The 11,974-nt window shown below is 52.9% G+C and overlaps 1 protein-coding gene across 1 annotated transcript; it reads right to left on the bottom strand.

The window, feature by feature from the left end:
• Positions 1–6,264: 6,264 nt before the first annotated feature.
• LOC542510 (hexokinase3) lies at positions 6,265–11,716 on the bottom strand. The gene is made up of 9 exons (NM_001112059.2): positions 11,269–11,716; positions 10,071–10,221; positions 9,801–9,983; positions 8,435–8,509; positions 8,102–8,257; positions 7,893–7,991; positions 7,679–7,809; positions 7,060–7,141; positions 6,265–6,961 (listed from the first exon to the last, which is right to left on the bottom strand). Exons 1-9 carry the CDS (start codon positions 11,565–11,567, stop codon positions 6,608–6,610), a joined length of 1,530 nt encoding a protein of 509 aa, NP_001105529.2. The 5' UTR covers positions 11,568–11,716; the 3' UTR covers positions 6,265–6,607.
• Between the last annotated feature and the right edge of the window lie 258 nt (positions 11,717–11,974).

The raw sequence follows: 11,974 nt of genomic DNA, 5'->3' as shown, positions 1-11,974 counted from the left end.
GTTTAGTCATCAAGGAAGGGTCAGCCTTGCCTCGGCAAAGCCCGACCCTCCCTCGGGGGCTAAAAGGGCGGAACCCTCTCTGCGTCGAAATTTTCCTCGAAAAAAGATCTTTTCTGCCATAATGTCTTTCGTGCTTTTCGACTACTTCGAAAGTGGATCCTGAAAACGATGGAGTACACGTAAGCAGCCAAGGCTGACCGAGCCGAGGGACTCCTACGCCTCCGGGATACGGATACCTCACTCATCACCTTCTGCGATAAGTAACTCACGTTCGAATAAGTGATTCCGCGGACCGAACAAGTCTTCACGTTCGGAAGCCCTTCTGCCGGAGCGATTCTTCGGGCCTTCTCGACTGCGTCGGTGACAGAACCCCATGGACGGGTAAGAGTGCGCGTAAGCGGCAAGGCCGACCGAGCCGAGGGACTCCTACGCCTCCGGGATACGGATACCTCACTCATCACCTTCCGTGAGAAGCAACTCTCGCTCGCACAAACAATTCTGTTACCGACAAAAAAGTCCAGATACTCGAAACAAGAGGAAAGGAGACGCGGCTTTACAACACGGCAAGGGTGTGTTTTGGCCTCGGCGGCCGCAGAAAACACACGCTACAAGATAATCTGATCCTGCAGGCTCGGATCTTGACGGCTAAAGGGAGCAGCAGCACCCTCGGCGTCGACAACACCTTCGGCGAGGTCCGACCTAGCCTCGGACGGCGACGCGGTCCGAGGGTCTCCGCTCTGAAGGACAACGTCATCACCAAGCCCGGGCCATCGCCGCCAGGGGCTTCTCCGAGAATCCGGCCCGAGCAGGCGGCTCGGCCGGTCATCCCGGGGCCTCGGCCGGCTATCCCCCAAGGACATCAGCCCGGCCCGAGGCCTCGGCAGATCAATTCCGGCGTCGGTCCCGCTAACGGACGACCCGGCCAGGCTCCGGCCGACTAGGTCTTCTTTTTGAGCCAACTCTGCCTCTGTTCGCGCTGACACCGCTACCCCTGGCCTCGGCTCATCGAAGAGCGGCCGAGGGGTTCCTTTAACTAAGCAAGGGAAGCCTCGGACAACAAGGCCGACCGAGCCGAGGGACTCCTACGCCTCCGGGATACGGATACCTCACTCGTCACCTTTACACGGGGCGACTCACGCTTGGTGAAGCGGTTCAGACAACCAACAGGCGAGTCTTAGTGCTCGAAAATAAGGAAAAAACATGGCTCCGTGCCGAAATTACATACATGTTCAGGCCTCGACAGCCACAATGAACAAAAACACTGGCATTCAAAGTGCCATTACAAACGGAACTCCGGTTCCACCTCCGCAGGTACGAACAACCCCACTCGATGGGGGGGCCTGCGGAGTAACGGAAGACCGACGAACGGCGTGCCGTCACCCGCTCTGGGTGGCCGAACTGCAGCAGCGATGGCCTCCGGGCGGACGCTGCTGCAACCTTGCCTCGCCTACGCCGACGCTCGAGGGGCGAGGACAAGTACAAAGAGCCGGAGGCCCGAAGCACGGATGGTGACGGTGATCCCGTCGGCAACGGGGACTTCTCGAGCTGCCTCCACCTCGGCACCGACGGCAGGGGCCGTCAGCCCTCCGGCAGATCCCCACTCAGACCCTCCCGGACGAGTGGGGCACCGACCTCCGCATGAAGGCGACGTACTGGTGTAAAGGCAGGACCGCCCCAGAACACGAACGCCGCCCTGGCAGCGCGCGACATCTTGGGCGGTCCTCCCGCGCGCTCGGTGCGACAACCGCCTTCGCGGCAGGAGGGGGCACCGGGAGCCAAGCCGGCGAGTCCAACGCACCGAGGCTGACGACACCCGCCGTCGACCAGCCCCGCGTTGTCGAAGTCCGCCCCTCCCGCAGGGCCAGTGAGCGCCCTCTCCCTCGAACGATGAAGGAGAGGCTGACCCACAAAACCGCGCGGGAGGTAGAGCTCCGGCTCAGCCCGGCCTCCACCCCAGCGAGGATGATGAACACCCTTGAAGCTGAGGGTGGGACCAAGATCGCAGCCCGGCTTGCTTCTCCCCACCCAGGGGCTGGTGGTCACCGTCTTGGGTGACCGTAGGCGGAGGGGTGCAACCGGGCTGCATGATGAAAATCCTTGAAACCGAGCGATGGCCGAAAGGTACCAACTCCCACGGAGTTGCGTTCCCCCAACGACAAGGCGGAAAGATTGCGGGTATCCCCCATCCGGGGGCTTGGAAGGTGGAAAGGCACGATGCATAAGGGAGCGCGAAGACATGGTCGCCTTTCAAGGGGGTCACCCTCCTTTTAAAGGCGACTCTCCCTACTTGCGTCCCCAACCGTCGGGGGCTGAGTCTTCTCCGACACGCTCCAAGGTCCTCCCCCTACGGCGCGGGGGCTGGGTCCCACACGTCATGCAAGCCAGCCCAGAGCAGAAGAAGCCAAACCGCCGCGCGCGGTGCGTGCAACCGCCCAGCGGATTACAAGCGGCTCTCCACTTTTGCCCAGACCAGCGGGCGAAAGGGCGGGCAGCCATGCAGGCGGCATGCAACCGCGCCAAGTGGGCGCACTTCTCCGACTTCCAGCATGCCCAGCATGGAGGCCCAGGCCCACGGGTCATGCAACCGGCGCGCCGGATGCTTCGTGCAAGCAACTGCACCGCCACTTGCGCCACTACCGCGCCTCCTCGACTGCGGAACTGATACCGTGACTCGAGGCAACCCAGCGCACGACCCAGCAGCGCCAGCCTGGCGCGACGGTCAATGCGGCCAAAAATGGGCCGGCAGTAATGGCGGTGGCAGGTGGGCAGGAGCAGCGGTCACGTCGTCAGCCAAGCTTACGTCCCATCCGGGGGCAGCGAGAGAACCCTCTCTCACGGCGTGAAGACGATGCGCCCGTGTTCCGTTCCTCGAACGGCCCGCGCACGCGCAACGGCCGCCCCGCGAACCACTCGCCCCGTCGCATTAACTCCGCGGCGGGACAGGCGGCGCCTCTGGCAGGAGAAGCGAGCGACGCTTCGCCTTCGCCATAATGACTGCGTCAAAAAAGGTACGCCGCGTCGTTCGATTTCGTATCCTTTTCCTTTTTTTCCTCTTTCTCTCTCTTACAACAGGGACCGGGAAAGGGGGATACCCCGAAAAGGATCCTTCCCCGTGAAGGAACCAGGCTCCGAGCCTCCCTACTGATCAGAGGTTCGAAGGCTGGCCCCTCGGAAGGGTTCAACAGCCGCCTCAGAGCACGTGGGCTCCACACCCACTACTGGTCAGAGGTTCGAAGGCCGGCCCCTCGGAAGGGTTCAACGGCCGCCTCAGACTACTCGGGCTCCGCGCCCACTACTGATCAGGGGTTCGAAGGCTGGCCCCTGAAGGGTTCACAGCCGCCTCAGACACAGAGCGAGGGATGACCATGGGTACGTTTGATACATAACCAAGGCTCGGGTTGCGCTCCCGAGGTACCCTAGGACATTTCCGAGACCAGCGGGAACGATCTTGTAACGGAATCCCATCAGAGGGAGGCATCGAGCCCTCGGACCCCGTCGACAGGGGACCGGGACCGGCAGATCACCCGCAAGTATTTTTGGGCGCGCCTCTGGGCCTCTAGCCGACCCCTAGCGAATGGGGCACGGACGTCCGCTCGGATTACCCGCCTGCAGCTCACCGGAGACACCATGTTCGGCGCCCACCGAGGGCAACATGGCGCTTCCCCCCCCCTCCTCCTCCTCCTTGTGGAAAGGCGACGCAGAGGCGTATGTAAAAAAGTCGAGTCTGCCCCTGATTGCCCTCTCGCCCTGTGCAGAGGCTCGGGGGCTGCTCTCGCAAACCCGGCTCCGGCCAAACCGTTGACAGCATCAACATACCAGCCCGAGAACTTGGGACCCGACCGTACACCCGGGCTACGGCCAGCTCGCATGAGGGAACGACCAGACCAGTCGAAGCATTACGCGAGGCATTAAGACCTCGGAGGAGTCAAACCACTCCTCCGAGGCCTCGGGGGCTACACCCGGCGGGTGCGCTCGCGCGCACCCCCCGGAACAAAACGCAACCGAGAAAGGCTGGTCCCATTGCAAAAAAGTGCGACGAAAGCCTCCAAGCGAGTGCTAACACTCCCTTCGAGGCTCGGGGGCTACTGACGGGGACCATAATTAGGGGTACCCTCAAGGCTCCTAATTCTCAGCTGGTAACCCCCATCAGCATAAAGCTGCAAAGGCCTGATGGGAGCGATTAAGTCAGGGATCGGTCCATTCGAGGGACTCGATCACGCCTCGCCCGAGCCTAGCCTCGGACAAGGGCAGCCGACCCCGGAGGATCTCCGCCTCGCCCGAGGCCCCCCTCCAGCGGCGAACATATTTCTGGCTCGCCCGAGGCCATGTCTTCGCCAAGAAGCAACCCTGACCAAATCGCCACGCCGACCGACCAAATCACAGGAGCATTTAATGCAAAGGTGGCCTGACACCTTTATCCTGACGCGCGCCCTTCAGTCGACAGAGCCGAAGTGACCGCCGTCACTTCGCCGCTCCACTGACCGGCCTGACAGAAAGACAGCACCGCCTGCGCCGCTCCGACTGCGGTGCCACTTGACAGAGTGAGGCTGACAGGCAGTCAGGCCCGGCCGCAGGCGCTATAGGAAACTCCGCTCCGCCCGACCCAGGGCTCGGACTCGGGCTAAGCCCTAGAAGACGGCGAACTCCGCTCCGCCCGACCCAGGGCTCGGACTCGGGCTAAGCCCCGGAAGACGACGAACTCCGCTCCGCCCAACCCAGGGCTCGGACTCGGGCTCAGCCCCAGAAGACGACGAACTCTGCTCCGCCCGACCCAGGGCTCGGACTTGGGCTCAGCCCCAGAAGACGACGAACTCTGCTCCGCCCGACACAGGGCTCGGACTTGGGCTCAGCCCCAGAAGACGACGAACTCCGCTCCACCCGACCCAGGGCTCGGACTTGGGCTCAGCCCCAAAAGACGACGAACTCCGCTTCGCCCGACCCCAGGGCTCAGACTCCGCCCTGGCTTCAGCCGACGGTCTCCGCCTCGCCCGACCCAGGGGCTCGGACTCGACCACGGCCACGGAAGACAAACTCGACCTCGACCTCGGAGGAGCCTCCACATCACCCAACCTAGGGCGCGGGCCAACCACGTCAACAGGAGGCGCCATCATTACCCTACCCCGAGCTGACTCAGGCTACGGGGAACAAGACCGGCGTCCCATCTGGCTCGCTCCGCCAGATAGGCAATGATGGCGCCCCGCACGCTCCCTGACGACAGCGGCTCTCGGCCCCCTTACGGAAGCAAGAGGACGTCAGCAAGGACTCAACCGCCCCGATAGCTGTCCTTCCGCCAGGCTCCAGCGCTCCTCCGACGGCCACGACATCACACCAACTGGGTGCCAAAACCTCTCCGGCTGCCACGACGGCGTGTACTTAGGGCACTAGCTCTCCTCCGCTAGACACGTAGCACTCTGCTACACCTCCCATTGTACACCTGGATCCTCTCCTTACGTCTATAAAAGGAAGGACCAGGGCCCTCTTACATGGGGTTGGCCGCGCGGGGACGAGGACGAGACAGGCGCTCGCGTGAGGCCGCTCGCTCCCTCTCCCGCGTGGACGCTTGTAATCCCCTACTGCAAGCGCACCCGACCTGGGCGCGGGACGAACACGAAGGCCGCGGGATTTCCACCTCTCTCACGCCCGTCTCCAGCCACCTTTCTCCCCCCTTCGTGCTCGGCCTCGCGCCGACCCATCTGGGCTGGGGCACGCAGCGACATTTCACTCGTCGGTCCAGGGACCCTCCGGTCTCGAAACGCCGACACAAATTAAAGCCACCGATCTGATTCTAGTGCATTAGGACTTGTGAGAGGATTACTTGTGTTTCTTGTTGCTCTTGTTTGCTTGGCTTGGCTTTCTTTTCTTTCTCACTTCTTACTCTCAAGTGCTTTGTAAGCGAGGCAAGAAACACCAATTGTGTGGTGATCCTTGCGGGGTCTAAGTGACCCGTGATATTAAGGAAGAAGCCTCACTCGGTCTAAGTGGCCGTTTGAGAGAGGGAAATGGTTGAAAGAGACCTAGTCTTTGTGACCACCTCAACGGTAACTAGGTTCTTGGTTGATTTGTTTTCCCCTCTCCCGAACTTAATATTCGTTCTAACGCTAACCCCGGCTTGTAGTGTGTTTAAAATTGTAAATTTCAGTTTCCGCCTATCCACCCCTCTCGGCGAGCTTCTTTTCATGTAACCCCAGTCTTAAAACCATATGATCTGAAAAAAAATCCGCCCTTACATGTTTCAAAAAAAATCAAGTCATATACTTGACACATGGTCAAATTATCGTATTCTCTTTATTGCCAACACACACAAAAAAAAGGGTTAACATTTTTTTATTGGTTTACAACACCATACAAGGGGAAAAAAGAATGGGCAGAGCATGAATGTCATTGCTCTGCTTCCATTTCCATGCTCCTGCCTTGTGCCATTAGATAACCTCCAAACTCATTGGCTCTATACTAGCTACATCCCAATGCAGAGCCGTAAGTGCATCCACGGAATAGCCAACAAAAGGAAGCCGAAAAAAATCCCCAAAAAGATGTTTTGAAAAGGGAAAAAAGAAAAGATAAATGAGAGCTACACTCAAAATCTCGATCCGCGCCCATTTCAGGACTACTAGTCACTCGCGCCATACTGATACTGGGAGTGTGAGGCTGCGAGAAGCGCAGCTCCAATGCCAGAGCCGTCGTTGGCCAGCTTGGCGACCACGGAGGAAGAAGCCTCCTCGCCGAGCAAGTCTGTGAGAGTCGCTTCTACGCAACTGCTGAACTTCTTGTAGTGTTCGTAGAGCCCACCGTCCAAGGCAACTACGGTCCTCGGCATTTTACCGCCACCGCTTGGTACTTTGTCCCGGCCTATCTTCTTCAGGATGCTGTACACGCCTGCGGCGGCCAGGCGTGCTGCACGCTCTGCGACAAGGTCACAGATGTGACGAGTGATGTACCTTACTTCCAGGGAAGTGTCCGCGACCTGAACATGAGAACAAATGTATATGCCGTAAGGGACCGAGAGTCACACTGACTGACTATTTATGAACAACAAGCCAATTTGGCACAGGCAAGCCGTACCCCGACTATGTCCTTCAGTTTAGCTCCAAGAGTTTTGAGGTCATGTGAGGAGTCATGATGCATGGCTGACATATCTGGCGTCCTGTGATACCACAACGAATGTATTCATCGAACATGTACTAATTGATACATAGGTTTCAACTTACTAATAAGCATAAAAAGGGCACAGAAAGAGCTGGTGCCAAAGAAAATGTTAAGCATCACACAAAGATGTTAAGCATCAACATGCCTCAAACCCAATACATGTACCTGTTAATAGACTAACGAGAGTTACAAGGTGACCGTTTGTTTTAGCTCCAGGTAAATACTTTATTAGCCCTGAAATCTAATCTAATATAAAGCTCCCTGAAGCAAGCTGTTTCTAGGCACACATTTTCTCATGCCATCAAGATAGTTATTCAAAAGTAAAATTGCAGCATATCAGAGACCATGTTTATTGCAACCAATTGAAATAAACAGAGTTGACCAAAAAAAATATTGTATCATGTCGCCTTCTTTGGATTACTTACTGATGTGACATCTAACTTAGCCTATTAAAGAGACATAAACAACTTTTCCATACCAACAATGTAGCAAACAAGCTTGAACAGCTGGATGTCCATAGGACAAGAAAGCATACCTCAATATAAATGGCAGCTCCAGCTTAGGTGGAACAACATCCCCAAATAGAGAAGCTTCATGTGCCAACTTCAGTAAAATTCTTCGAACAATCTCTCCGAGATACATACCAGAAATCATTTTCTCGTATATCTGTCAGAAGCCACGCATAAGTTATCCACATATATTCATGCAGTCACCTGAAATGGTAAAGTCAACCGCCAGAGCAACAATACCTGCTCTCCAGGGTTCAAACTTTCAAAGTCCATGGCTTTGTCATATTCTGAAAGAGGAAGTTTGTTGGATTTGAAGCTCCCCCACTCTGTATTAATTACCTAGAGCACCAAGAATAATATTTCATGGTTACACGGTTCTAATGGTGTAAGACCATACGATGGTTTCATACAACTATGTGATCCCTAGTATAAAGAATTCAAGCACTAACCATCTTTCCAGATTTAGGCAGTAACCCAGTCCATTTAGGAATTGCATTTGCATGCTCCACATATGCTGCATTTGTACCAGTGCCCAATATTACAGCTGCAACTACATCGGTATCCATATATCTCCCACCAGCCAATGTGCCCACTGTATCATTGACCTACAAAGCATCAAAATAAACATTGGAGATTTTCAAGAAGACTCCGAAAGAAATGTTTTGCATAATCTAATAGTTTTGGTATTCTATCAACAGATAAAAGGTTCGAAAAACATAGAATGAGGAACTTTACAAATATATTGTGCAAAAAGTTCAATAGTTTAACTGGTAGCTACTTACTAATGCCGTAGCTTTCATATCTAGTCCCTGCCTCTCCATGGCCCTGCTCAACTCAGAAACAACATCTTCACCAACCTGATTCAGGGGCAATCAAATGTACAAATCAAATAACTGTTATTATTATGACAATTGACAAGTAACACAGACATCACCTCAAGGCATACATAATATTCTTAGGGCTTGTTTGGTTAGAAGAGGATTGTAGGGGATTGAGCGGGAAATTAGTCCATTTCCCCCTTATGGCTTGTTTGGTTAGGAGTGAATTTAAATGGATTGGAGGGGATTAAATCCCTTGTTAGTCAAAATTGAATAAAAAGAGATTTAACCCCCTCAATCCCCTATAATCCGAATGCAACCGTACATGCTCTTGATCTCCTCCAATCCCCTTCTAACCAAACAAGCCCTTAGAGCATCTCCAACAACGTGTCCTATAAAAATGCCCTATAATTTAAAAACGAGTATATTTTATATGGTTTACGGCACCAATAAAATATTCTGCTCCAACAGTAAAACCCTAATTATAGATTATAGGGCAGCACACTAGGATGTAGTATATTTGAAGCACTTGAGAGGGTGCCTATATGTTTTTGACAAAATTTTACAAAATGAAGCACTGTTGGAGTAGTTTTTCCTGTTTAGAGCCCTATATTTCAATTTGAGGCACTAGTTTGAGGCATTGTTGGAGATGCTCTTAGAGTCTCATAAATGTCCTTCCAGTCTAAACTTAATCTACTTCCAGACAAACAATTCTGTTTGATCATTAATCCATGAGGTGGAAAATGAACAGAGACAATTTGGTAAGTTTGTTTAAAGGTAAGAAAATTAGAATGAAATCACATTTACAAAAGCACATCAATTAAAGTTCAAATTGACATAGGCACATAGCTACTACAAAATATCAGAGTCACTACTCTATACTAAACTAAACTCTATACTAGAAAAAATCTAGGAGAAACTACATATCATTTCTTTGCAAAAGGAAATGTGGTCAGGACATCAGCTGGTACAACCTGGTGCTACTTAATGGTACATAGGTACCCCTCAAATTGGGTTTATGAAGGAAATATCGAAGATAAATTCATGTACTATTAAGAAACTCCACTTTTAGGGTAATTAAAAAATTCCACTTTTTTAGGCAATAAGAAATTACACATTGATCCCACCTTAGGGCTTGTTTGTTTTACTCTCAACACATGTGGATTGGGTGGAATTGAGTGAGTTTAAATCCCAAACAAGTCAAAATCTTTCATAATTTTTTTCAGTCCCATCCTATCCACATGGGATACGAATAACCAAATAAGGCCTTACTGAACTATAGGAAGGTATTCAATAGATCGAATTAGGTAAAATTGTTTCAATTTTTTACCGTGCCATTGATGGAAAAGCCCTTTGTCCACTTGATGAGTGTTCCTGATGATATTGATGTTTGGTTCACCGGGAAGGAAAAAGTGAAACCAAGTTCTCTCTGCCTACCCTCTGGGAGTTGGAAATCTTCACCTTCAGTACCGACAAATTTAGCCAATGCAGCAGCAATGAAATCAAATAGTTCCTGTATCAATAATTCAAGATACATAAGACAAACAGTGTTGAAAACGCACAACTTCAAGAAACTAAAATTAGAACAGCAAGTACTCACCATGGAAGTCCCGACCATCAAATGTGGTGGAATGGAAACCTCCTCATACTGTTGTTTGACAACACGTTTCTCCTTTCCTCCTAGCTGGACTCGCAGCACACGGAAGTTGGTCCCTCCAAGATCCAGTGCATAAAACAGCCCATGTTCATCTCTGCAGAAGCAAAACCCATATGTGGATAAATGAAGTGCAGCACAAGTGTTAGAGTTAACATTCCACGCTGAAGAGTGGATTGCCTTAACAAACTGGTGGTGATAGAACCACTAGAGCAACTCCAAGAGCCTCTTTATATCCTTCCGTAATGGTAGGAATAGAGATTTTGGTTGGGAAAAAAACCCAACAGGTCTTCAATTAGATATCTAAATATTGTCATCATCTATTCCTGGTTACTCACTGGCCAAAGATGGAGAGCAAGGATGGCTCTCCAAAGTGGGTACAAAATATAGAGAAACTGTTAGAAGATGAAAGGATATAGAGAGCGGCTTTTATTCAAATGGCTCTCCGAATGAGGATTTAGAGAATGAAATTAAAAAGTCTCTTGGTGATGCTCTTATATTTAATAGCACCTATTTTTCTGGAGTTGACTGACAATTTTTAACTGCAATGCTTCTTGAGACCATAGTGATTTTACCAATTTATTGCACCAGATAAGCTCAATTAGTAGATATAATAAATGTACAAACTGCTAAAACAAACCATAAGTCCCGGAACAACACATTGACATTTGAACAGAAGCAATATAGATAGAGTGCTACCAAATCTAATATCTATAGTAGAGCCTACTTGGATTGGAGGGTGCCTAGACTCCGGAGCTGCCTATGCTCACTGATTCATATAGTCCTACAAATATCGGGACGTAACAATCCACAGTTTGGCCCATGGCCATGGGAGAGAATCGCTTAATCATGACAAGGACAAGCGCAGCCATACCGTAAAAATCACAATCAGATCTCTACCTGATTTGCCAATAAAAAGGTTTCGCCAAGCTTACGCGATCAAGGACACGCTTTTGAGTCCAGATCACGTCCGTATGTGCCTTTTTTTTCTTTCCCACGAGAAGCCGGCATGTCTCGGATCACAAAGCTCACGCGGCCCAGATCACAATCAGTCAATCACACCCTGGAACTGGAACTGGAAGGGAAAAAGAAAAAGAAAGGAAAAGGGGATGCAAGATCAGACAGGGAGCGGGGAGCCGTTTACCCGGTGGGGAGGCTGTCGACGTAGCTAATGAGCATCTTGAGCTGCGCGTGGATGTCCCCGCGCAGGCCGCGCTCCATCTCGGCGACCATGGCGTCCGCGATGCTCCGCAGCAGCGCCGTGGGCGTGGCGAGGCTGCTCTCGACCTCCTCGATCACGGCGGCCGCGCGCCTCCTCCTCTCCGCCTCCGCGGACCCCAGGAGGTCGGCGTCTCGCTTACGCCGGCGGCGCTCCAGCACCACCGCCACCCCGACCGCCGCACACGCCACGACCGCCGCGCCCACCACCACGGCCTTCACCATCGCCGCCGATCCTGGCCCCTACCTCGCGCCCCCCGGCCTTCGAGCGGGTCGATCCGAACGCCGCACGCGTTCCGCGCTCTGGATCCGAGGCCAAGGCCAACGCCAACGAACCAATTCTTCCCTCCCCGTGCGCGTAGGAGAAGAGGGAGACGGGAGGCAGCCACTGGCACCGGCGTTTTAACCGGTGGCCAACCACCCCTCGTCTTTCCAGAAATCACGGGTCCACCCTCGGTTTCGGACGGCCACGATCTGCTTCGCGTCAAGGGGCAAGGGCGGGCTGGATCGGAGCGTGAGGTGGACGTGGACGGATCTGGGGGGGTTTGTCTCGTAATATGGCTTCCGGGACAAGAGCATGTTTGGATATATGCGATAATTTCCGGATCGGTATGAGATTAGTTGCAGGATGG

This window comes from Zea mays, chromosome 8 (genome assembly GCF_902167145.1).
Source record: "Zea mays cultivar B73 chromosome 8, Zm-B73-REFERENCE-NAM-5.0, whole genome shotgun sequence".
In the NCBI taxonomy this organism is placed as follows: Eukaryota; Viridiplantae; Streptophyta; class Magnoliopsida; order Poales; family Poaceae; genus Zea; species Zea mays.
This window is presented reverse-complemented; position numbering and strand designations above follow the sequence as displayed.

Bases quoted from the DNA above. Each gene is read 5' to 3' on its own strand.
- LOC542510 (NM_001112059.2), bottom strand. From the start codon at position 11,567: ATGGTGAAGGCCGTGGTGGTGGGCGCGGCGGTCGTGGCGTGTGCGGCG. The intron at 7,810-7,892 runs GTATTGTTGCTC...GGCTTCTGACAG, and splicing joins GTTTGAACCCTGGAGAGCAG to ATATACGAGAAAATGATTTC. The intron at 7,142-7,678 runs GTATGCTTTCTT...GTGGTATCACAG, and splicing joins GAGCTGCCATTTATATTGAG to GACGCCAGATATGTCAGCCA.